Here is a 26,316-nt window from a genome sequence, read left to right on the forward strand (position 1 = left end):
TATGGTTAACCGAGCTTTCGCTCGGTATAACCAGGTTTAGCCAAGTTCAACCTCAGCCAATATTGAAGCGAAGGCTTCACTACTCCATGTTTTTGAGGGATTTGTATAGTTACGTTTATGAACTTTAAAAGCTTCGGAGGTCAAACCGTGGAGCTAAGTAACGTAAGCCATGGCGCAAAGTCACGTAGGCCATGGTGGTGCATATATGCAGAACCAAGGTGGTGAGCCGGCCACTCCTCATATCTCTCGAAGCTCAAGGTCAAGGTCATGAAAACGAAAACCTCACTACGCCAGGTTTTCAAGACGGTAGTGTAGTACCGTTTATGCCCTTTAAAAGCCTTACAGGTCAATTTGTGCAGCAAACGTAGGTAGGCCAAGGTGGCGCATATATACCAAATCAAAATGGTAGACCAACCTCCAGGTCTCTCGAAGGTAAAGGTCAAGGTCAAAGGTTGAAGAGCTGTGGCATCTTGTGATTCTGTATGATGGTGACGTCATATAGAAAGAATCTCGGTTAACAAACACATCAATCACAGAGATAGATACTCTGCTTGGCAACGGGGACAGAGCCACCGTCTTTGACGTCTTTGCTGAGCTGCGCACATATGCCAACGGCGAGCTGGTGGGGTTAGAAACCGGTTTTGCGATGGAGGAGGAAAAAAAATCCTGCCGTGATAGCGTGCCCGGAAGCGAAGCTTCAACGTTTCAGTGAGGCTAGGGAGAAACTCCGTGCCCAGGAGACAGAAGAAGAACGTGCGACACGCGTCGAGAAACGACGGTAGAGTGCCAATACGAGGAGAAGGAGGAAGAAGATGAAAGGCAGGTTGGTTAACCGAAAGAATAATCGGTTTGCTACCCTACACGGGGGAAAGGGGTGAGGAGATTAACAAATGAAAAGAAATGAGATTCACCACGAAAAGTGAGCGTTCGTTAAAGTCACAACTTATCATGCAGGCCAGAACTAAGCACGAAGCGGAGCAGAGCCTTGGAGTCCTTCACCGCCGAAGATCTGTGGCCGAAAATCTTCATTTCCTTCCGTGGGCGTGGATATAGACGGTCCAGAGCACGGCAGAGCGACTGCCTTTCGGCGCTGTAGGCGGGGCAGTCACAAAGAATGTGGGATCTGGTCTCATCATACCCGCAGACGGAACTTGCAGGGCTATAGCCATACCGATTAAGAACGAGTAATAGTTGGTGAAAGCTACACTAAGCCTAAGGCGATACAGCGAAGTTTCCTCACGTCGTGGTAGGCCGAATGGAAGCCGGAGCTTCAGATCTGGGTCCAAGGTTTTTAAACTTGAATTGGAAAATTGACCGGAATTCCACGCGGCAAGCGTGATGTCTCGCGCAAGTGCTCAAAGCCTGCCCGCTGCGTCTGATCTCGAAATGGGGATTGACACAAGATCGCCGTCGTGGTGAGCAATTCGCGCGACCTTATCCGCGCGGTGATTTCCTGCTATGCCGCTGTGCCCCCGTAGCCGCTGGTAGATGATGTCATACCCTTTATTGTTGGCAGAGCGATGTAGCTCTCGTATTTCCGCGACGAGTTTTTCATGGACGCCACGGCGAAGAGTATCTTGTAGGCCTTGGAGGGCAGCTTTGAAATTGGTGAAAATATGCCACTGCTGACTGATGTGCTCAATGGCCACACGAAGAGCGGTGAGTTCTGCAGCCGTCGAAGAAGCCTGGTGAGCTATCCTGACTCTAATTTTTGTAGTTTTGTTGGGATGACCACGGAGCCCGAATAATTGATAGGGTTTACCGAGCCGTCAGTGTAGACGTGCACCCAGTTTGTATGGTGCTCATGGAAATATTATTCAGGAGTGATTTGTTTTAGTTTTATCGGCAATAAATCGAACTTCTTTCTGATGCCAGGTATTGAAAGAAGCACACGGGGACTGTGCAGGCTCGAAAGTGGTGAGGAGGGTCTAGAGGCGGGTGTAAACCAGGACGGCAGAATGGCGCGATGTGCATCAATGACATTTGTAAACGATGTGCGCGGCCTGGCAATAGGGAGACTGGCAAGACGGTGAGAGGGAACCCCGGATATGTTTCGAAAATGTGCCCTCAGGGCGTCCACTGTTAGATAGGTATAGATTGGATGCTCCTGGGCGATGAGTGCAGATGCGTCCGTACAGGCACATTTCTGCAATCCAAGGCAAGTCCGGAAATCTTGAGCTTAAACACCGTGCAGACTTCGTATGTTTGCTTTTCGATTATTTCCAAGTGTAAGGAGAGCTGTAGCGAAGAAATCCCATGAGTAAGGCGTTATTGAGCTGCATCATCGACCGCACTGACGCTCCCCACGACTCTTCCCCAAGAAACGCGAGAACGTGAGAAATCGCTGTCAGTCTCTCTTTCATGTATAAAATATTGGGGTCAATGATAGATTTCGGTATATGATTACTCTCAGACACCGATGGCTCTTAGCGTAAGGTACTGCTGTGTTGTTTATGCATACGGTATAATGAGGCATGTTCTTTCCTGTAAACGCAAAAAGCGAGCACTTTTCGGTTGAAATTGGTAAGCCTTTTGATGGAGGTAGGCTGCAAGAATAATCGACGCCTTTTGAAATCTCGCTGGAACTTGTTGGCGCGTAACTCCAGCTGCCCAGATGCAGATGCCGTCCGCATAGATTGAGAGTTGCGCCGACTGTGGTAGTATGTCGACAAGCCCGACGAGTGTCAGGTTGAACAGCGCTTTGCTAAGCACTCCGCCCTGCGGTACTCCACGTGAAGTGAAATGAGAAGACGAGCCATCCTCTGTATGCAGAAAGAGAGATCTGTTAGATAAATAACTACGTAACCAGCAGAACACTTAATCACCAAGCTCGGCAGTTTGCAGAGCGTCAAAAATAGCCCATTGACTTACGTTGTCGTATGCGCCCTTAATATCCATGTACAATGCCATGGTCAAGCACTTCAAATTTGTGAGCGTTAAAGACGGCCACGACGATCCAAGGGTCGGGTGTAACCGCCATCAAGTCACAACGGACAGCCAGGTTAGTTCGTAATTCCACGGTCTCTCGCACAAAAATGAGGTGCCAATAATTATCACGTGAACGTGTATTTCTGTGCCCCGTACAATTTTGGCAAGATCTGTGCACTGCTTGGTGATCGAAAGCACGAATCATGCTCCGAGAAGCGCGTCAACAAGAACGTAAATGCACGACCAAACTTATTGAGAAGTTCCTCCTCACCTGCAATAGTGTTTAGAATGACAAGCGCGGATATGCTACAAAGGTAAGCCCTAAGAACAAAAGTAGAAAGTGGAGAAAATATATCCGGCTGTTTCTTACCATACAATTGCAGATTCCCAACTCCATAGACGCTCCTGCGTACTACGCGCTGTGCGCGCCTGCGCGCTGAGCGCCGCGTACTGACGCGCAAGAAAAAAAAAAAGCGGCACACAACTCCAAGCGCATGGCCCGACTACGCGCCTTGTTGCCCGTTGCAGGTAATGCTTGGGACACCGGCTCCGGAACACTCAGAAGCAGAACGCCCACCAATTGGTCGATGCTGGCGCGCCGGAAATAACATGCTCGCCGCCGCAAGTAATGCGGGCACTGAATATCTTGTCGCTGTCGGATTCGAGAGTCGTGGACGCGCTCGGCGGCGGCCGACACGTCGAAAAAGGGCAGAGTTCCTTTGGCCATCGAGTGGGCACCCAAGAGCACAGGACGCGCGCCGTGAAGTGCCCGTAGAGTTGGGCCTTAGCAGCTGTGGTTGTAAACAGCACTTCAACAAAAAACAAGTTTCTTGCATATGCATATAAAATCTGGAGCGAGAGATTACCAAGCTTTTTCTTATTTCTAAAGTATGATTGAACTGTATCAGCGCACCCCCGTTTCACTCCTCTGATAGAAAGCTGCGATTTCTGAATGGGTTCGTGTAGGCTGTTTCCTTCTAGTGGAAGCTTTTCTGCTTCCACAATTTTCCTGTCTTACAATTTTCTTGTCTTTATTAACCGTTGACTGTGGTCGCTTTTTCTTTCATTTTTGGCACTGCTTGCTACGAAAGGTTTTAACTGCATGGTCCCGTATTTTCATCTTTTTTTTCTTTTTCTATTTTTACGGAGCCTGGCTAAGAGATATACGATGCTGCGTAGATAAACGCAGGGGTTTGCTGTTTAATTCAGGTTGTAAGTAGGTTTTGTATCGATTTTCTTGCTTTTTGCTGTGTAGAACTGTGGCTTGTGCTGTTAGTGAGCAATGTCTGCACGGAGCACTATATGTTTGTCGTTTGATCGTGTTAAAGATATGCATGGGCAATGGCTGTACCTATAAATGTGTTCCTTTGAAGCTAAGTGAATCAGTTGGTAGGCAGCGCCCCTACTGTAAGTATACCTTCTCATTCTCTACGGCCATCTTTGCGGTGCTTGTAACAGTTAAAGAAAAAATCAATTTTTATTATAACGAATTAGTTAGGCATGACGTATTGCAAGAAGTATCCATTGATGGCGCCAGCTACACAAGGAACGAATACCGCGCAAAGCGCAACGCGTCTGGTAGCCATGCGCACCTTGGTGCGCGTCCAAACTATTTGTCGCAATCGTATCGCCACGGACGCTTCCCACCGGTAGCATTTTTTAGAAAGAAGTAATTGGTAACCGGTAATCGATTACAGAAAACAATAACTGAATTAAGAGAAACTTTGCTGTCTGGAAAAGTAATCAATTAATTAAAAATATGCAAAAATGTAATTATTTACAAGTAATCGATTACGCAAAACATTTCTAGGATACGATGCGCCACCACAGTGAAGACATTTTCAGCGCGAACCACTTCTAGGAGCACTCTCCGGATTTCAGCGGTGCGTCTGTGTGAGGCCGTTAAGTAGCAAGTGAAGCGGTATCACTGGATCACTGCACATCTCATTTGCGCTCTGAGTATGCGGTGCCGTGCACCTAGAAATTAAGGAAGTTATGCGCCTTTCATTATCTCACAACCAGGGCAAGGTTCATAAAACGTTTTCTGAGGTAAGAAAAGGCGCATATGAGGCTTCCTGGTTCGTATGTGGCGGTGGTGGCTACCTGAAAAGCCCGTGATTTGGCGCTATTTTTCTTCTTTAGCAATGCTAAACCGCCCGGCGACTTTTTTTCGGTAGTGCTCTTGCTTTCAGCATCGTTGAACGAAACATTACAATTCTGCTCGTTACAAAATATTGCGGGCGGTTAAAAAATACTAGAAAGTCCGCTATTTTAGATGAGCAAAACCATTTGCTGAACTTCGCGCTGAGGAAGTCTAAAGCAGGTGAGATGACAGACTGCAGATACGATAAACTCTGTCTTTATCACACAGTTCAATCACCATACGGCTTATTCTGTGCACCAGCGTTCATAAACATCGGGACACCTTGGCTTTTCATTCATGGGCAGAGCCTGCGGAAGACTTTTTCCTTAGCTTTCCTGACCTACGAGCAGCTGCTTGCAGCTGATTCCTAAAACTCAATGTCCAATGTGGCGGTGCCGTTCGACAAAAAACTCTCAGGAAACATGAATAGCGGAATGTGATTCGTACCACTATCACTGCTGCTGCCAAGGCAGCAGGAGGGTTCTTTTTCTCGCCTTCACTTGTTCTTCGCCATAGAATGCACAGGAAGCGTTTCCAATTTTCATCCACTCTTTCAATTATGCTTTCAGCCAGAGTTCATCCGCACAACAACTATGCTCCGAGAAAGCACGCAGTAGCTGAGATGAGGAAATGAAGTACTCTTTGGGTGAGGACCACAACGTCCCGAGGAAACCATTAGGCACGCCCCCAATAGGTTAAAATCGTTCGCCGTTACGGCACGTACTGTGGTCATACTGATCCCACAAATTTCAGTGATCTCGTTACGTTCCGCGCAGTTGGATGCAGCGAACACCTCTCAGGGAGGAACGACGCTTGCGTCGCGCAAACGCACATTGAATCCACGAATTCAAGAAAACCGCTCATGAACTCACACATTTTGTTCATTTATTCCACAGGCGACGAAAAGAATAATGTTTGAGAGTGAATTAAGGGCAAATAACACTTTTATTCCTTTCCTCTCGATGACACAAGAAAAAAATGGTTAGGTAGAGACCGTTTTGTTTGTTGTTAAAGCGTGATCGCAGTGGCAATAATAACGGCGTGCCGCAAGATTGATTTTTTTTATACTACTCTTGATGAGAACAAAGCAGTGCAGCTATGAAACCAAAATGAAAAATTAACTGTACATTGAGAATTCATGTGGTGTCACCAAGGCGGCCAAGCAGAAATTGAACTAAGAGCTCGAAAGTAGCGAGAAATTCGAAAACTTGCGCGAAATTGTTTTGTACGCCGTATACCTAATATTGTGAGGAAATTGCTGTTCGCAATTGGTTTCAATTTCGTATATCCAAAAAGGGGCTGAACTTCAGGGCCACTGAACCCATCTTCATCACTAGGGCAAGACAATTGCTTTTGCAGTACTGTGAAATTAACTTAATCCTGAGCCAACACGCCCGACCTACTCCTGAGTTTGTTTTTTTTTTTGCCGTGTGCATCTAAAGCTTCATTTTTTGCTAAGGTGGCAGACTGGGCATGTTGGTGATTCATAATGGAAATGTACAGCGCAAATACAGACAAGGACACAAGGAAGAATGACATGGAACACGCGAGCGCTCGTGTGTTTCATGTTTTTCTTTCTTGTGTCCTTGTCTGTATTTGCGCTGTACATTTCCATTATTTCCATCATTTTTTTGCATTCCGGACTCTAATATTGCAAGGAGGTGGAGCCTTGATCTTTTTTATTCTCACAAATGACAGCTGTCTACAACACACATTGCTTTCCCACCCGAAATGGGCATGTCATCTCGCATCATATATGTCCAGCATGCTCTGGTGTCGGGCACACAATGCAGGACACATACGACTGTCAATGACGGTTTTAAAACGCATTGTCGCCTCTGTACGCATTGTCGAACATGTACGGATAATGTGGTCATTATAAGATTCAACTCGTGCTTCTGAATGTTTATTACGGTTCACTGCACAGAAATTTCGGTCATGCAGCTTCGGAACCAAAGCACAACGCGAAAGGTAAAAAATACCGGCAACATATTAGTGGAAGCAAAGAAATATCAAAAGGGTAACGGCAAGCCGTATAAAAAAAAATTACTTTCAGTCAGATAAGCAGCCAACTTTCACAGCGGGGCAGCGAATGCCGATGCCATTTGTACTTCATTCGTCACACGCATATAGAAGAGGCTATTGTTCATCATCCCAACTGTATATTACCCGTTATAAAGGGGGTCGCAGACACACCGAAAACCACAGCACGAGCGCCCCGACAACTTCTAAAGCATACGTGCAGACGGCGCCTCTAGCCCTTGGGCTTTCAGATTCCGACTTTAGGGATGAGCCGCGCAAAGGCCACTCCTCAGATGCACGCAGCAAACGGGAACAGCAAACTGTCTGCAGTTTTATGCCCAATCTAGCACGGCCCGTTGCATTCGAATAGACCTGCTGCTCACTCCGTGTCCACATAATGTGTGGAGGAGCGCCGCTGACCTGCATGAGGTAATTTGATAACCTGGCCTCAGCAGAACTGCATCGTCTCTAACACAAGAACAATCTCGAGAGTGCAGACAGAAGCAATAGGAGCTTTTCTTTCAGATTTGACGTCTCAAAATTTCCCGTGAGCTATTTGAGACGATAGAAATAAATGAAATCAGAATACTCTGTAAGGAGGCTGCTTCTGCGGACGTAATGTGTGTAATGAAACGGAAAAAGAAACGTACCATTTCATTTCCAGTTGCCACCGCTCCTAGCGTATATGATGGTACTTACAAATTGGCACGGCATCCTAACCGCATTTTGGAAAAATATATATTTACCTTGATTGATCATGAAAGTAAGAAGGGTCTTACTACCGCAGTGAGTTCGGAAAGTCATACACCACGGAGTAAAAGGCAACAAGTTAGGCCCTAGCGGAGCGCCATAGAACCATTTCAATCTAGAGTCAGAGCATCTGTGCAGAAAGACATGACGAGCTTTTACGGCAGAGGATGACGCCAAGATGAGCATCTTACATTTAATGGAAAGCTGCGCAAGTCGTTTTCTATAGCGGAAATAGAGAAGTTTGCCTCCACCCTCTTGTACTATGCAAATCACGAACAGGACTCTCTAATTTGAGGTCGGCTGAGAAATGTGCATCGTGTAAAGCGCAGAAAATATTTCTGCTATTTTGTTCTAAGCACACTGCTGCCACTGCTGTTGCTGTGAGCAAAAATGATAAGGAAAGTGCACGGGCCTGCTCACTGGCTCAAGCTGAGCCAAAACCGCTGCCACGTGCTTAAAGTAGGAGAGTCGAAAGGTAACACTAGGAAAGACGCGTGGGCGCCAATATGTCCCGGGCCGATCCCGGAGCAATCGCAATAACATAATAATAATAATAATAATAATAATAATAATAATAATAATAATAATAATAATAATAATAATAATAATAATAATAATAATAATAATAATAATAATAATAATAATTGGTTTTTGGGGGGAAAGGAAATGGCGCAGTGTCTGTCTCATATATCGTTGGACACCGGAACCGCGCCGTAAGGGAAGAGTAAAGGAGGGAGTGAAAGAAGAAAGGAAGAGAGAGGTGCCGTAGTGGAAGGCTCCGGAATAATTTCGACCACCTGGGTATCTTTAACGTGCACTGACATCGCACAGCACACGGGCGCCTTAGCGTTTTTCCTCCATAAAAACGCAGCCGCCGCGGTCGGGTTCGAACCCGGGAACTCCGGATCAGTAGTCGAGCGCCCTAACCACTGAGCCACCGCGGCGGGGCATATAATAACATACAGGTCACGAATTCACGTCAGGCTTTCATTCACTGCAACCTTTAGGTCGTACCTAAAATGCAAATTTCTTTAATTCACACATGCACTGGGAGACCGTATCTGCCGGCGGCGCAGGAAGACATGATTAGGAAAGTATTCACGATAATGTCTTCCTTCTAGCTCCGGTACTGCCAACTTCGTTTCCTTAGATCTCTTCCGTATTCCAGGGATAGTATTGATGGCAACTACTATTAAATCCGCATCGCGTAAAAATATTTTTATTTTTTGTGAATTCCAAGAAGTGCGGAAAATCAGTTCATTTCTTACTCCTGCGATTTCGATATTCGTTAACGCATTAAAATAAAATGGTTTGGTTAATGCGCTGTGCTCATTGCAAGCTAAATGTTTTCCACCAGTGGCTTCCCCTTGCAAGTAGATACACAGACACTAAAGAATGCCTACTGCGTACGAATTCGATGAGCATCCTCGAAAGACAAACGCACAATGAGTTGAGGAGGAGACTGACAGGCACATTTTACTGAACGAGTAAGCCAATGCAACACTTGAATTTTCGCAACCTGGAAAAACACCGTAGCGTTGTGTTGCTGTGACCGTGTCAAAGAGGCCTGCCGCGTAAACGACGGCCTCAAATGGAGACGTGCACCAATCTTTTCTTCCCTGCAGATTCGGAAAAAAGTGGCGAACAATAAAATGGCGCGTAAGCCACATACTCAGTGGCACGACAACGGCATTAACTCTATTTCAGGAAACCACGAAAGTATAGGATGATATGCGAGGACAGCTAAGGCTCGCTTACGAGGAAACCGTCCGAGAAGTGATTCGGAAGGGAGACACGAAAGTAATGTTTTTTCAGCTTTATTGACGGCTAGCGATGCCACCGCGGTCAGTTTAGGATGAGCAAACATAAAACAAAACTCTCCGAAAGACGTACAACATCTTCGCTTTTTGTCTGCGCACGTCACTAGTGACCACAGATGAGGACAGACATATCTACACATGCAGTTTTCTTTTTTTCCTTTTCATGATAATCCTTCATCCACTGAAGAGTTTGCGCCTTTCGCCTCTTTTTCCTCGTCAGCGTTTCTTCCCTCATTTTTTTTTTTCGTGCTTTTTTGCTTACGCGTTTTGTTGTTCCCAGCTTCTGTCACCGTGTCGCCTTCTCTTATTTTAGACTCAGTTTTTAAGTGTACATTTTTTCTTCCTTCTCACCCAGAAATGTGCCGAGAGGAGGAAACCGCGACGTCGTCCGTCTTGTCTGCTGTCGACCCATCAAGAAGCCGCCAAGCGGACGACGTCAGGGAAGCGTACAATAGTGGTCGCTGCGGTGAGGGCCTGATGACCCAACCTGGGACACTCTAAATGAAAGGAGCTCTACAAGAGTGACGTGAATGAAGATGTACTACCGCGGCTGTAAAGGTGCCTCCAGAGAGACGGGATATTGAAGTCGTATGGTGCGTCGGTGATGGGTATCGAAGACCAAAAAGACAAGTACAAGCAGTTCCGTCTCTACAGTTTCATTGTAGGAGACAAATGTTGGCAGTGAGCCTAAAGTAAGGAATGAGTTTTTCTTGCGAAATCTGTGAACTTTGTTCTCATTCAGTGACAGTACAGGGTAATATAGGGTATATTTCTTGCAAGTTTACTTTGTTAGGGTCGACAAAGGGTGTGCCAGGTACGCTGAGAATCTATTATTCGCTCAGCGCAAAGGAAGTTATAAGAGGAGATCAAAAAATTTTGCAACTTTACTATAACGAAATATCTGACAGCAATCTCTCTATGCATTTTGTTTAGCACATTTCTGCAGTAAAACAAGATCTCAACATCAAGATTTTGAGTTCGTTACATGGTCTGCATCAGTCGGTCTAACACGGCATGCTCTCACGACTTTAAACTCGAATACCGGAGTGGTAACAAATTCGGAGTGGTAACAATTTCCCAAGGAAGCAACTTCCGCCAAAGAAATCTCCAGTAGGATGTTGATTGCGTATGTCAATTAATTTTCTTCATATGCTAGAGAGACCTAGTGTTTGAGGTTACACATTGTTGTCTGCACGTGGAAGACGACCCAAGGTCAGGGCCGTCTACCGTGTTAACCAATTTTGAACATTTAGCCTCAGCATAGAGCCTTAAGGTAATCGCCGAATCAAGGTGTCTGAAGTCGCTGAAGAATTAAAAATTTCTGATAAAAGCGATTGCATTATCACCCACAATGTTTTGGAAATGTCGAAGGTCAACAACGCCACGTGAATTCATCATGGGAAGTATTGCGACTGTAGTCAGGTTACCCAGCAGATTTTCTTTCCAGGCTTTTGACTGGGGATGAGACCTAGGTGCACCAGAGGGACCCAGAAACAAATTAGCAGTCAATGCAGTGGTGGCATTCGTGGTACTTTTCACAAATAATTTAAGACCGAACGCACTGGAGGAAAGTGATGGGCACACTTCTTTCGAACGCAAAGAGGATCCTGCTCAAGGAGTATCATGAAAAAGTGGCGAAGTATTAGGGGAATATTACTCCAATTTCCTCCGTAAACTGCGTTAAGCTACTTGGAAAAACACGCGAAAATTGGGGACAAGAGGTGGCTTCCTCCTGCACGGGAAAGCCCTGTAACTTAGAAGGACTTGGTTGTAGGCCAGTTGACCTACAACTTCTTGCTCCTCACAAAGCCCTGAATCACAAATCTCGTGTTGGCCAGACTACCATTTAAGAGGATGGCATCAAATATCTGCATCAGCCAGTCTAGACACAGGATCTGCACGGAGTAACTTTTATTTATTTCCGGAGTTAAAGAAACGCCTCAGGGCAACAAGATTCGACGACTTCAAATCCCTTCAAACCGCAGCATACGATTTGCTTGGCAACCAGGAAAAAAATCTCTTTGCAAGGTGACAAGACCCTTCAAAGAAAATCGGAAAAGTGCTGTAGTAAGGAAGAAGATTATGGTGAAAAATAGTTTTTTTAGAGCTCTGGCAGCTTCTCATATTTATGAGTTGCGAAGTGTTTCGGTCATTCCTTGCAGTTCGTGCTGTTCACGTTCTTCCGATGTTATGTATCCCAGTTGATAAATAGTTTGTTCACACGTAAGTGTTCGAACAGGTGGCTTCATACATGTTGTAATCTTATGCCGGTTTCTTTTTCGTGATGCGAGTATGTATAGCGTTGTGGAAATATATTTTTGCCAACATTTTTCAAGGTGAAATAGTACTGAAATTTGAGCAGACTTTGTATTTTCTGAAATACTATACCTTTAATCTCTGATACAGATACGATCAAACAGTGAAGGTTGCATCAAGGCAAACTGTGATGCGCTGGTTAAAGAGACTGATACCCCTATCCATCGTTTTAGTGCCGCATGTAAATTACTTTAAAAAAAGAAAAACCGTTTAGGGCACACAATAAAAAGCAATTTCTATAGAAATAACGGAAAGCATGCTTTATGTTTTATGACGTACCGAAAACAGTTTAGTTTTTTTCTCGGGAATAGCCCACCGGTGGGGCAATAGATCATAGATAGATGGTTAGGCTTGAGACAGCTATATTGGTGTGCACTTCGCTGTGTTGTTATAATTAAATATCGGAGAGTGCGGCGAAATGCTGTTTTCTCACTTGGGGCAATTAAATATTTAAACGTGCAATCATAATTAATGAACATTTGCTAAGCTGGGGCGGCACGCAGCAATTACAACTACATAGCGATGGCGATATTGGCCTTACCAAAGCAGAGAAAAGATATTGGGAAATGAGCTTCGGCGAACAAGAAAGCGGTCGAATTGCCCGAATTTCTCCATGCCACATTTCTGGGAACTGTGCAGCTCAACGAACTAAGCTTTTTGTGTCATCCTCAGTATCGGCTTATTACTGCTGGTTATTGGTGCTTATCCTATGCAATGTTTAAGAATGTTTGTGCCTCGCGTTCTTCAGAAGGAGTTATTTAAATAGCAGACAAAACTAGAGGCAAAACGTGACACGGGCTTGTTGTGCGAAGCCTAATGTAACGATAGGAATTTTTTTGCTTGCTCGAAAGCTCTGCCCTTCATTTCTCGGTCTCTGGGAAGGTCCGAACATACTGAATGAAAACAGTGATTGCTGACTGCCGCTGAGGAGACGTGAAGGAAGCTCTGGAGAACGAAGAGCAATGCCGGTGCACCCAGCCGTTTTGTGGAACTAAAGAGATTAGCTGCGAAACAGTAACAAAAAATAAGGAAATGTGAACGGCACGAACCCCGCGCAGTTTCTTGCAACTTAAGCGGAGCACTGGACACCCGCGCACCAAGGGTTGAGGGGAAACGAGAAAGCGCACGCACTGGCCCGAGGATTAGCTACTTTCCGGGATCCCAGTGGCGTCTTGTGCACAACCCCTTCCCCCTCGCGCGATGAGGAGCTCCTACAGTTCGAAGACGACCTTAACACGTATCAGGAAATCCTAAACCATTACAAATTAGGCTGAGCGGTACTTCCAAAAGCAAGTAAGCAGCTAACCAAAAACGAAGAGGTTGCGTGGCGCAAGCTCCAAACCGGAGTATTCCCTAACCCTCAGCTTTATAGCAAGTGGCACCCTGAGATTTTCAGCCCCAGGTGCAAAAGTTGCGACGGCATAGCGGACATGATCCATATGGTATGGACATGTCCGAGCTTTGGACAACTTGACCTAACAGATGAGTCCTGGGAGGCACTGCTTCACAACGAGGACGAAACTAAACAACGTGAAGTCATCCGTCTCGCCCTTGCCGCTGCTGAGATCCAAGAGATCGCGGTCGACGGCTGAGGAGGAGGACATGGCTGGGACCGAGCGGCGCCTCGGATACCCATCATCCTTTTGACGGGTGCTAATAAATGTTATTTCTCTCTTCTCTCTCTCCACCTTGCCATAAACAGCGGTTACGCTAAACTCATTCTGGCAATGGCACAAACAATCCTCAGTCTGCGCTAAAACCACGTCCAAAACATCGTGTTCACGTACTCTACGATAAAGCAATAAAATGAGCCTGCATGTCAATTTTAGAAGTACGAAGCGAAAGAGCAACAAAAGTAACTATAAAAGTGAATTAAGTTGGAAAGAAAGCTAGATAATCAACAAAACGCGTAGACAGGCTTCGCGCGAAGCATGGCTCTCGGCATATGTATTCTGCTGTAGATTTCTGGACGAAACTGGGTCAATTTTTCTCTGAATGCCCTGTTTACCGACTGAATAAACTTATAAATATTGCGTAGGTGCCCTCTATGGTTCCTTCGTGCCAGTGGATTGCGAGACTGAATAATGCATAATTTTGTAAGGTCGTCTAATTTTGCCCGACCACTGTCTTCTTTTTTTTTTTGAAGGGCCGGGGTATGGTTCGTCAATTTCAACTTCGTAAAATCAAACAATTCCTGCCTTCCGCTTGAGCGGTATTCTTATTCGCCAAGTTGAAAATTGTAAATTGAAAGTCTCCCAGCGACAAATGGTCCATTAGAGACGTCGCAGTAAAGGGCTCCGAATTAATGTTGGATATACAGGTGTTATTTACCGCGCGCTGACATCTCACAGCACTCGGCGGACATTATTTTTATTTGACCTCCATCGGAAAACGGCGGCCGCGGCCGGGTTGGACCCCATGACATTAATTATGATTAGGATAACTTTCTCTTACGGTGCAAGGGCATCCTTGTCTGAACAGCGCCATAGAATAAGGAAATTAGTTTACATAAAGGGAGGCGAGAGACCCATTTGCCAAGCACTTTACCTTACATAAGCCTATAACGAGGTAAGGGGAAAGATTGCCTTAATATTTCACCGGTGGTATACTCGCCGGCACTGAGGATTGAACTCAGCAGCTCTCGCATGCGAGGTGGATGCTCAATCCGCATAGCCACCGCTGTTGCTACCCGCGACATTGGATTCAGGAGCCGAATGCAGCGCAGTTTCGGAATCTACATGGTAGGTATTTTCATGAAGAAATATGCTGTACTATACCTCACGATCACTCATTAATTTCACACGAAGAAGAAACCGACTCTAATTTTGTGTTGTTTTTGTTTTTCCAAGGAAGCAATTAACACAACGGAAGAGAAACTATAACGTGGGTTAGGGATAGTTGGCGACTATTCCAAATTCAAAACAGCACTCTCTTGGCTTAGGATAAGGATTTATGCTAAAAAGCAGCTTTCCTGTTACAGTTACTTTTTACTGAGGCAAGAGGGCACCCGAAATGCGAGAAAATTAGGAGTACCACGAAGGCGATAGCTTTCAGGCATCTGCGTCTTTGTCAAACCTGCACCTGCATTCCGTAGCAGGTGTCAGGTGTAGTGTAAACAGATTTCTCTCCCACCGTCTGCCACCTGCCTACCATCGTCCTCTCCCCGCGTCTTTACCCTCCCACTCTAGACATGTACGCGAGAGTAAGGTCACACCGGACTAAAATTTACTCTGCAAAAATGAATAAATTTGCATATTATCAATAGAAATAAAAATAAATCAAAATCACAAGAGGGTTAGAATGGGACTAGAATTGAAACATAAGCAGAATCAAAATTGGAATATAATCAGGAGTGGGATAGATAGGACAGTGAATGAAGAGTGCAATCGCATTTTCTCCGCATCTGTCCAATTGGTCCCCTCTACAATTTTCGCCGTAATCTTGCTTTTTGTGGACATCCTTCTCGCATCAAAATACAATGAATCCTACAGCCAAAAGTCGGCCTAAAATTGTGCGCATTACGAGGAAGAGCCTACAAAAGAGCAAATCGAAATTTCGTTTGAAATTCAGCAATTGAGTCGAATTGCCGCGGAGTAAAAACAACAGCACTATTCATTTTCTGAGTGCGCCGTCTCCTAATAAGTGCTCCTTATCAATTCTTCAGCATTATAAATGTGTGTGAAAGCTGAAATGGCTACCGCCATCACGCACCACGCGTGATGCGTTACATGTAGCATGGCGTGCACAATGTGACGTCATCACAGCATGGCCACTGTAGCAGGTGGAAACGTGCCCTTGTGATTGTCAGCAAGGTGCCCACCATGGCAGGTGGGAGTTAAATAAATGGTTGGTCGCGAGAGCTTGCTCAGCAAAGTCAACTCGGGTCTCATAAGCTCCGCCAGTGGCTGTGTTTGAAACAGCCGCCTTCAAGAGGAGGGGACCATCGTTATACCTCTTGACCACTACGCCAGAAGTGGTATGATTACCGGCAGCTGTCCACGAATGTAAAGTAGACAATGACCAATTCACCATAAAGGTGCAATAAGCCATTAACGCTATCGCGTCATATCCTTAAGGCAGAGCTGCAATGCCATCAGCAGCAGCAGAAAATGCTAACGCATTCAAACGATGCAGCAGGATCGCCTACGAGTTTTGTTTTGCACAATTTGTGTGCTTCCATGCACGTTTGTCTTTATGCGTTCTTTTTTATATTCTCTTGCAAGCGAAAAAAGCGATCGCTACGTTTGCTGCATTCGAAGTCGCATCAAAGTCACCAATGAGATAAATGTTACTTGCAGAGAAGGAAAGAATGAAGGTCGCACATAAGCAAGTTCCTCTGCTCCTACATGACGAAGAGGTTGTGTGCCATGACTACACGTAGCAACACGTGCCCTTAATTGGCTTTCTGGTCTCCCTGCGCTTGCCTTATATAAGTATGTTTCCTGTGAATCAACTTCAGTTGTCAATCAATGCATGTCCTGTGTTTCCTCGAGATTCGTGCGCGTCCTTCTCGTTATGCCCCTTTAAAAAAATGTAAACATTGGTGGTGTTTTTTAGCTGCCGCCATTGCCTACAAGGCATGAACTCTTATCTATATAATCATGAAATTGAATGCTTCAAATGTTTAAGCTCCGTCAGTCATTTTAAAACTGCTACATTGCCTTCCCGGAAAATAGTCTATCCGCGTTAACCTGGCAGTTAAGAAAAGCGGCTTGTGCTCCTGTTGTGGAGGGCAGAACTGTGGCAGCAACTTTTATCAAGCCAATGCCTGAGTTATATTTAGTGTATCAGCTGTTTATGAATTGTTATTTTGGGGGATTTCAGGCAAAATATAGGATTTGCAGAAGAAAAATTTCCGCAAGTGCCGAGCCCAATTTACTCAGCAAACTTCTATGGTACTTGCGTGACGAACGACCGGCTTTTCAATGTCAGGTTGCTATTATGCTGAGCCAATGCAGCTGGGAAAGAACCCGGTTTGTATCGATCGAAGTACGTGGGCAACTGCGACATTCAAGTGAGAAAAGCGGAGAGGCTTCTTAGCCCACAGAAATTGAGAAATGAGAAAGTCAACAGTTACCCTTAGTTCCTGTCATGCTCAGCTTCCACGCCGGGTATAGCTATCAAACGTTTGCTTTTACACGAGCAAAGAGTAGACTTTCGGTAAACCAGAAAAAGACGCCACAGCTTTTTATCAAGGGAGCAAGCACGTGAAATTCTGCACATGCTCGTGACCTCAGGACATATCGAGCATTTGCCTTAGATTTTATTTTATTCCGTGTCTGCTGTAGGGTTTTGCCATCAAAGGCACTCTATATTTTTAAGTGTGCGCACATACTGCTATTTGGGCGCAGGTGCTACATCGCAGGGCCGATTAGACACCACTGAGTGCGCAGATCGATCCCACAGGCGATATTTAAAACATATATTTCGAAAAAAACTCCTAATTGGCACCTATTCAGTGCGCAGGGACATTTCGACTGTGGATCAATATTTTTTCTCGCAGCCGCTCAGTCTAAGTTTCACAGCACACCTTCGCCACGCTTTGTGAGCGAATAGAGTCAGTCATGATATAAACTACTCGCTGGATCACTGCGAAAGAGGTACGCAAAGGCCGCCTTCAAAAAATGAAGCCTTCCTGTGAAGCTGCTTCTTTGGTAAGACAAAGACATGTTAGGCTGCTCTCTCACACTACTTTCAGCGTCTAGAGATCGTAGTGACACATTCTGTACCCCGGATTAAAATTATTCCGTGCATCAATTACTGCAAGTTTGGTGTTTTATCCACAGGGCAAACTTCGGACATAAGATATCTAATCTATTAAGAAAACCCAAAAAAGAAAACAATTATACCTACTCGCAGTACTGAATTATTATGCATACTCCACATTTCCGCACAATCTACAAGTTTCAGTCATGACAGCAGAACCTCCCACTGATAATCAACATCAATATGCCAAGATAATTTCATTTAAACAACTCAAGATTCCTTTCCAAACTATAAATAGTGGTGTTTTTTATGTATGTTTGCTTCACTGATTTATTATTTTTTTGTACCTGTACGCAATCTTGATTTCAGTTATGATTGTGCAAAACTAAATTTTTATTCAAATATGTTTGTATGATGCATTTCTTCTATTATTTCTGATATCTGAAAACTAAGCTTGTTTGTGTATTGAAAACTATGCACAGTTAATAATGTACAGTATCTGCTATTCTCGATCTTCGCATTGTTTCTGTTAACTATTGTTAGTAACTATGTTGTCACTGGCTTGTAGAGGTTTGCTGGGCCATGTCGAGCTGTGATTCAGGGCTTCTAGCCCAGATATACTTCAAAACATCTGGTAAAATAAATTGAATTGAAATTGAATCGAATCGAACCATGCGTTGAACGAGTATGTAGTAGTCGAAATACTTCTGAATGTATATGACATCATCCAAAAATCTTGGAGAACCTATACAAAAAACAGATAAAATCGTAGGAAGTCATGCAGGGAGCGTAGAATTCCCTTTTATTTTCCAGGTGATGTGGACGTCGTACTCCCGTAATTTCATAAGTACGGCTCACATGGCACCATTACAGTCGGGACATAGTGAAAGTATTTGATCCTTAATCGAAGGTAAACAGCGTCGGCATTACGTTAAGCATTCTCTATGTCGTATCTAACACCTCCGACCGGAACTAGGCCACTCACATTGTCAACAGTAAAGAGCCCGGTTACGACCAGTATTAAAGATTCATTCAATGACCTATAATTTTTTAAAGTACGCTCGGGGAGCACTACTGCGCAATTATTGTGCTTTCTTCTCATTTCCGATGTATTACACGAACTCCCCTAGTGTAAAATAACTTAGAACACCGCACTCTTGCAGCGTGCGCGTGCTAACTGCACGTAAACACCGGTGAGGTTGCGAGAATTGGAACCTATCATTCAGCTTCTGGACAAACTGATGGATTGCGGTCAGTGGGCAGCAGTTCTCGATAGTGTGTCCGTTCTTTTTTCGTGTGCACTAGTCTTCTTGCAAACCACTGTGTGCGGGTTTCTCAAGCGCCGTTCGGGCTCTGTTGAAAAAAACAATGACGAGCTCAGAAGAGTGCAGTATCTGCACTACTTCTGATGTTTTCATTAGGCGCTCGAGTTTAGCAGTGGTGTAAAGAAATGGACCGATTTGTTCTGCCAGACGCGGCAAGCCTGCAATAATCTTGTGAAACTGATTTGGTGTTCCTATTACCGTGTTTCTATTATTAGCTTGCTCTGATACGATGTCTTTCATCTGAAACGCGCTTCATAATGGCAACTGTAATGAGAACTGTCACAATTCAAGCAGCTCAGTATATATGACGAGAGACACAGCCTGTCTCGCTCTTTATGGTAATCCGTGGAAAAGGTGTTCGGCTACCTGGTGCAGCCGTGTTGGTCACAAAGAGCAGACGCTGCAGCTGTAGAGCTGTCTGCTGAATATTCTCCAGGGTTGTCGAAAACGCCAACTACACTAAACGCATGAGTAATATAGGCACGAACGCATTAGTACGAGAAACACAATCTTCTGGTACATTTCCAGCCGGTCAGAATATATATATATATATATATATATATATATATATATATATATATATATATATATATATATATATATACTTTTTTTGGCTCCAGAAAAGAGTATAATATAGACGTCACAATGCTGACATGAAATGAAAAAGCATCTAATAAGAATATTTGACGAAAGAAAGGAGCTGCTTTTGTCTCCTATATAGTGTACTGGAGTTCCTTATACTATGGCGCCCTCATAAATTCTTTAGATCTGCTGTTACTTCAGTAGTCAATGAATCAAGGCTGTGATCAGGGAAGTGGGAGTTCCGGTTCTAACGCAGGTGAATATGCATCCAATATGCTGTTTTCCCCAAAAAGGAATATATATTTCTCTCTTCATTTCTGCCTTTTTACAGAAAGTTTTCAAGTGTAACATATAGCTACAGATTAGCTTTTTACAAAACGATAGGCAGGTGGGACATCGTTCAGCTAACGTGACATTTTTTTTTAAGGCATCTATGCCTTACAGCTCAAACCACATGGTTTCCTTTTCAACGCTCAGCAGCGGCAGAGATTCGGCGCTGCCGTTGCTGAAAAAGCATTGCTGAAATTTAAACGTTCAAGAAAGCAACTTCATAGCAGGCCGAAAAAAGGTAGCGATAATGATCTCTTCAAAGAGGCCGTTTTCGAAGTTAGCAATACGATTTGGGTTATGAATAGCACATCTGCGGCGCATTTAAACAGAATGTTTTGCGTAGTTTCCGCCGTGCGTGCATCTTACATGAAAAAGAATGTCTCCTTTAAAGCATGTGATGTATGATACTAGTAACGTGGACCATGTCCAACAAAACGCTAGGAAAGAACGATGTCAACAGCGCTTTCAAAAGTCTCAAGACAAATGTCATAGAAAGAACAGAACCAGAACCACTACGCATTTAAAAATGCTAAACAAAATGAAAGTAGGAGGAAAAGGAAAGAAAACATTGTTAAGAAAGCGGGCAAACACAAACGACAGACGTTTGTCTTCGCTTCCCCCTTGTTATGTGCTTCCGCCGTGAGAGAGGAGTGGTCTGCACGGTCAACCATTTACCCTGCGCATCAATCCACTTTTACCGCGCTCCACCGTTCTGCCGCCGACGCTCGTTCAATTCTCGAACTAAGCTATGTCTGATTTTTTCAAGCCTTCCATTCGTCATTCGCGTCCTCCGTTGTTTATTTCTGGTTGATTGCTTCTGTGCCTTCCACAAGAGTTACTAACAATATCGTCATCCTCTTCCTGTCGTCTTGAATTTGAAACCCGCTCCAACGGAACGGGACATTAGCCGCCTCCTCTCCGGCTGTTTTTGTGCCCGTCAAGCAGTATGCGCCCAAAGCAAGAGCCTGTGTGCCCTCCCAAGCGTCTTCCTCAACCCTAACCGGCATAAGCTCGTTTGTAGCCATGTTTCATTTAAGGCAATAATAAACTCCTTCATACACATTGAACTACATCATCTCTCAGGGTCATCCGGCACGAGTGAGACGAAGGGGGCTGGGAAATGTGGATATAAAGCAGTGTAAACGAGTCAAAGAAAGGACTCTAAAAAGTTTCACTACATCGCAATATACTGCACCTGACTTCTGGGAGCATAGCATGCAGGACTGGTGAAGACCTGAAGACACAGAGCCGACTTTAGATGTGCAGGGCGGACAGCGTATACAGGATATCCCAGCTAACTTTAGCCCGGGTTCAAAAATACGCCGAAGCACTCTAAGACGACGTAACCAAATGCATGCTGTTTATTCTAGTATGGAGTGACACGGTGGTTTGGGCTAGTTGGTTGCTATTCATAATGGAGACAAGTTTCGCAGCACGAATAAAACGCACACAAAAGACAAGGTACAAACAAGACAGGACTGTGTTGCCGCACAGTCCTGTCTTGTTTGTTCCTTGTCTTTTGTGTTCGTTTTATTCATGCTGCGAAACTTGTCTCTAGTATGGAGCATGTCACACTATTTTTTCATCGTGCTTATTATCATAATTAGTCGAGATTAATTGACCAAGTTCGCAAGCAACGAAGATAGGCGAAAAAGGGCAATGAGAAAGTTGTAGAATGGTCCGCGATACGTCCGAAGGAAGTTTTCTTACTTTCCCCCTAATACATATCGGCTTGTTTTCGCTCACTGCAGATCCCGCGAAATACACAAAAAAAATACCACGTGACATCGCCGCTTGCCGTCGCGATAGCAGCGCTCTCAAAGGTTTCGTGTAGGAACGAACAGATCGTTCAGCCTGGTGTGCTACAGCTTAAAAGTGACAGGGAAGCGACGCAGCAGTTGGTTGTGCGATTTAGGCCAGCGGTATGCTTTCCTTGCGGCTCTAGATGATAGCGACCAGCAGACTCTTTATTGCTTGTGCTCGCGTAATCGCACAGCCAGCGCCCGTCGCAGCCCTGCCACCTTTTAAGCAGCAGCGTACCGGGCTAAATAAGCTGTTTGCTGACCAGAACGTTTGAGAGCACTGCAATCGTGGCGCGCAAGCGGACATCTTACGTGGTATCTTTTTTTAATCCGCAGGCATCTGTAGAGAGCGGAAAAAGCCGATACGTAATATAATATAAGTTAAAAACTATTCAAAGAGACCTTTCGTGAGCCGTTCGACAACGTTCTCATTAGACTTTTTCGTCCATCTTCTTTGCTTGCGAAGTTGGTTAATTAATCTCGAATACTTATGCAATTAACCAGATATAAAATATAGTGTGAGTTGCTTCATACATCAGCCAGGAGCATGCATTTAGTCACGTCTTCTTAAAGTGCCGCGTTATATTTAAACTCAAAATAAGGTTATCTGGGACACCCTGTATATATTGGGAGAGAAACCAATATTCTGCACCACAAAGAAACGCTCAAACTTGTCATGTAGAGACGCTTGTGAGCGTATTTACACATGCCGTCCAGCTACTATATTTTCCTGGAGCGTAATGGTACTGGAAAAGGCTTCCTCCCTGTGTACAGGAAGATGAAAACACGGGGCAGCGGAAGGAAAACAATTGCGACCACCTGAGCCCACGGGACGTCGACTGTATCAGCACACAAGGGAAGCCAAAAATTCAATGGCTGCTGCCGGCTCCTTCACAGCGTTTCTCCGTCGATTGCTGGCTACTGGGCCGAAGAACCCAGCGGATTACAGCCGTGTTTGCGATGACGACGATAACAGTAGTGCAAACGCTTCCATGCGGTGACCACTAGGGTGTGTGTCTGTCATTTTGCCCTTGAATCGTCGCAGTCTCTCGGCATCGTTGTCGGCTTCTCTCGGAGAGTCGCTCCAAGGCAGTGGTGAGAGAACAAAGCAGGCTCTCGGCGGGAGTACCCACGAGCGGAGAAGAATTTGACGCTCCTCTATACGGCTTTGTTGTCTCTGTCGGCGCATGATGCGTATTGTTATGGCCGGGCTGTCAAGTTACGCCACTGAGGCGAGTTCACATGGGTCGTTGTTACACATTCTTCGAAGCGGAAGTCCTACAGCGGCAGTTGTAGCGTTTCCTGAAGTTCAAGGGAAAGGATGAGTGTATGTTTTCCTCCGTGTTGACGTAATGACTCAGTGCTGACTCGATAACGCCATTGCTTGAATCATACACAGGAACGCGTGAACGCATGCCGAGCTGCGTAGGAGCGAAAAAGCAAATAAGGTATCAATCACACAAATTGTTGCTCCTAGATAATAGTTTTTCAACTCCGCTGGGGTAACTCAAATAAAAGCTCACACTGTAGTGCAAGTCTGGGCGCTACATTATTTCTTTGTCGCCGAGAATCCAAAACTGCATGAATGAATGAACAAGCGCATGTTTATCGTACGATTCGGCGCCATGCAATGTGACTGCCACAGCGTCCTCGTGCGCTTCCTTTTTCTTTAGAGTCATGCAGACTTTTTCTTTAGAGTAATGCAGCCGACTACCGAGGTACTCATTTGTTCCCGTACAGTCGTGGTACCCCGTGTAGGTAGGTAAGTCTATCCCAACACGTGGTCACTGGGCCGGGGATTGCAAATTGTTTCGCAAATTACCCGCTAGACTCTGCATAACCTGCATTGCGTCCTGCAAGAGCAGCTCGGATGATTGCGGACTAACGCCCTCTGTGTTTGGCGCATCCGCTCATGGCGTCGAATGGTGGGGCCTAGGTGCATCATTGTCCGTGCCGCGGAGCGGCGAGGCGCCCGATGTGAAGCCCCCCCCCCCCCCCCCTTCCCCCATACCAGCCCTAAGTCCTGTTAACGCGTCAGGGGATGTCCCTCGGCTATTACGCGTAGAACGCCCAAGAATCGCAAATTCAAATCCTTCCAAAGGCGCGTCAAGTACGGGGCCCTAGCCCTGGGGCAACCCCGTGGTGACAATGTCAACTGATGTGCCACTATTTGTGCAGGTACTTACCGGATTCTTTTCCATCGCCTTGGGCCGTGCAGTAAGCGCAGACAGCGGCTTCAATCGTCACCCAGCTTCTGCCGATGCCTTTCGACTGCCGTGCGCGGGGGGCGTACATTTTTCACACTGCGAGCTGCTGTCGTGGCACGTGGATACTACCTTCTGCGCACCCTCTTCGAGCACAGCGACGTCATCCACACTTCCAGCCCGGATTTTGCCTATAAAAGGAACGCCTGCGCCTTCCATCAGCAGTGGACACGGCAACCCCGTGGTGACAATGTCAACTGATGTGCCACTATTTGTGCAGGTACTTACCGGATTCTTTTCCATCGCCTTGGGCCGTGCAGTAAGCGCAGACAGCGGCTTCAATCGTCACCCAGCTTCTGCCGATGCCTTTCGACTGCCGTGCGCGGGGGGCGTACATTTTTCACACTGCGAGCTGCTGTCGTGGCACGTGGATACTACCTTCTGCGCACCCTCTTCGAGCACAGCGACGTCATCCACACTTCCAGCCCGGATTTTGCCTATAAAAGGAACGCCTGCGCCTTCCATCAGCAGTGGACACGGCAACCCCGTGGTGACAATGTCAACTGATGTGCCACTATTTGTGCAGGTTGGTGGACGAAAATATTGCTGCCGTAGCAACTGCCTTTTTTTGATCGTGTTGCCGTGTCCACGCACATTGCTGGTTTGCTTTAGTGATTGTATCTCAATTGTAGGCCTGTTGCTGAAGTTATCCGGTGATGTTGAGGAAAATCCTGGCCCGGATACAATGGAAATGATTCAACAAGTAATTGCTTCTCAAACTGAAATCCTCAGCAAATTAAGCGAAATACAGGAAAACCAAACATCGTCTGAAGCAAGAATTCTAGACATGCAATCCAGGCTGTCTGCTATAGAACAAAAGCTACAAACCTTTGACGAGTCTCGGGATAGGCTTTCGAAACTAGAAACTTTTGCTGAAAGATGTGAAATAGAAATGACTACAGTTTCGAGAAAACTTGATGAGTTGGAAAACCGCTCGCGGCGCAATAACTTGATTGTACGCGGAGTCAAGGAGGAGGAATCAGAGAGTGAAGAGGACCTACTACAGAAAGTAAACAATGACATCTTTGATAAAATTCTGAAACAAAGGGTGGACACTATTGAAAGGATTCACCGACTTGGAAAGAGGGAACCAGGTAGAGACCGTCCGATTATTATTAAACTTACTGACTTTAGGGATAAGATGAAAATAATGAGTAACTGTTTCAACCTAAAAGGCACTCAATTTAGTGTAAATGAAGATTTTTCTAAAAGGGTTGTGGAAATACGAAAAAATCTTTGGAACTCCTGTGCCGATGAACGAAAGAACGGCGTGAAAGCTAAGTTAATTTTTGATAAGTTAAAAGTCAAGAATACCTTATACGCATGGAACGAGGAGACCAAGCACCGGTTCAAATGCCAGGTTGCCACTAGCACTAGCAATGAGTGACTAAACAATCATAAGACGGTCTGCTTTAAAATTATAAATGTGAACGCTAGGAGCATGCTTAACAAGGTTGACGCCATAGAAGGTATATGCCTTGAACATGAACCCGATATTATGGTAATCACAGAGACATGGCTACATAAAGATATTAAAGACTGTGAAGTTGCTCCCCCAAACTACTCCATAGTACGAAAAGACCGTGAAAGGAGGGGTGGCGGTGTTGCAATACTGGTTAAGAGTAATATAGTATTCTCAGTTATAGAAGGGTTTGATGATTTAGAAACTGCATGGATTAAAACCAGACTGAATGGTCGTACTGTCTTAGTGGGTGCTTTCTACAGAGCTCCCAATTCAACCATAGACGTGCTTGATAACCTAAAAAGGTTACTGGACCTAAATGTACACTTTGGTGACAATATTATGCTGACAGGTGATTTTAATTTGCCAGGAATTGATTGGATGTCGCTTTCTCCCGGCAGAGTTGATACAGCTAGCAGTGAACATCTGATCAAACTCGCCTATTGCTATGGTTTGACTCAGATTGTTGAAAAGAGTACGAGAGTATGTACGACAACATCCTCGATACTAGACCTTGTCTTTTTGTCATCTGGTCTACTAGAGTTTTTGCTGAGTTGTGATGTTGAAGAAGGATTGTCTGACCATAAAATGGTGATTATGTCGCTCAATATGACTCACGAAATATGTCACAAATCTTGCAGAAAGACTGTTTTGAATTTTGCGGCTGCCGATGATGTCGGATTACTGGACTACCTTGAGATCTCGTTTGATGAATTCATGTGTTTATATCAAGACGGACTTGGCACAGATAAGTTGTGGGATTTTTTTGCAAACATGACAGCGAAAGCAATTGAGATGTTCATTCCTAAAACCACGAAAATAACAAAAAGGAAGCATCCTTGGATTAATAGAGACATTATTCACAA

The 26,316-nt window shown here is 45.0% G+C and overlaps 1 protein-coding gene across 1 annotated transcript; it reads left to right on the forward strand.

The window, feature by feature from the left end:
• Window positions 1-23,872: 23,872 nt before the first annotated feature.
• On the forward strand, window positions 23,873-25,375 carry LOC144123891 (uncharacterized). Its single transcript, XM_077656609.1, has one exon. It carries the CDS (start codon window positions 23,873-23,875, stop codon window positions 25,373-25,375), a length of 1,503 nt encoding a protein of 500 aa, XP_077512735.1.
• Window positions 25,376-26,316: the final 941 nt, after the last annotated feature.

Source organism: Amblyomma americanum, chromosome 3 (genome assembly GCF_052857255.1).
Source record: "Amblyomma americanum isolate KBUSLIRL-KWMA chromosome 3, ASM5285725v1, whole genome shotgun sequence".
Classification (NCBI taxonomy): domain Eukaryota; kingdom Metazoa; phylum Arthropoda; class Arachnida; order Ixodida; family Ixodidae; genus Amblyomma; species Amblyomma americanum.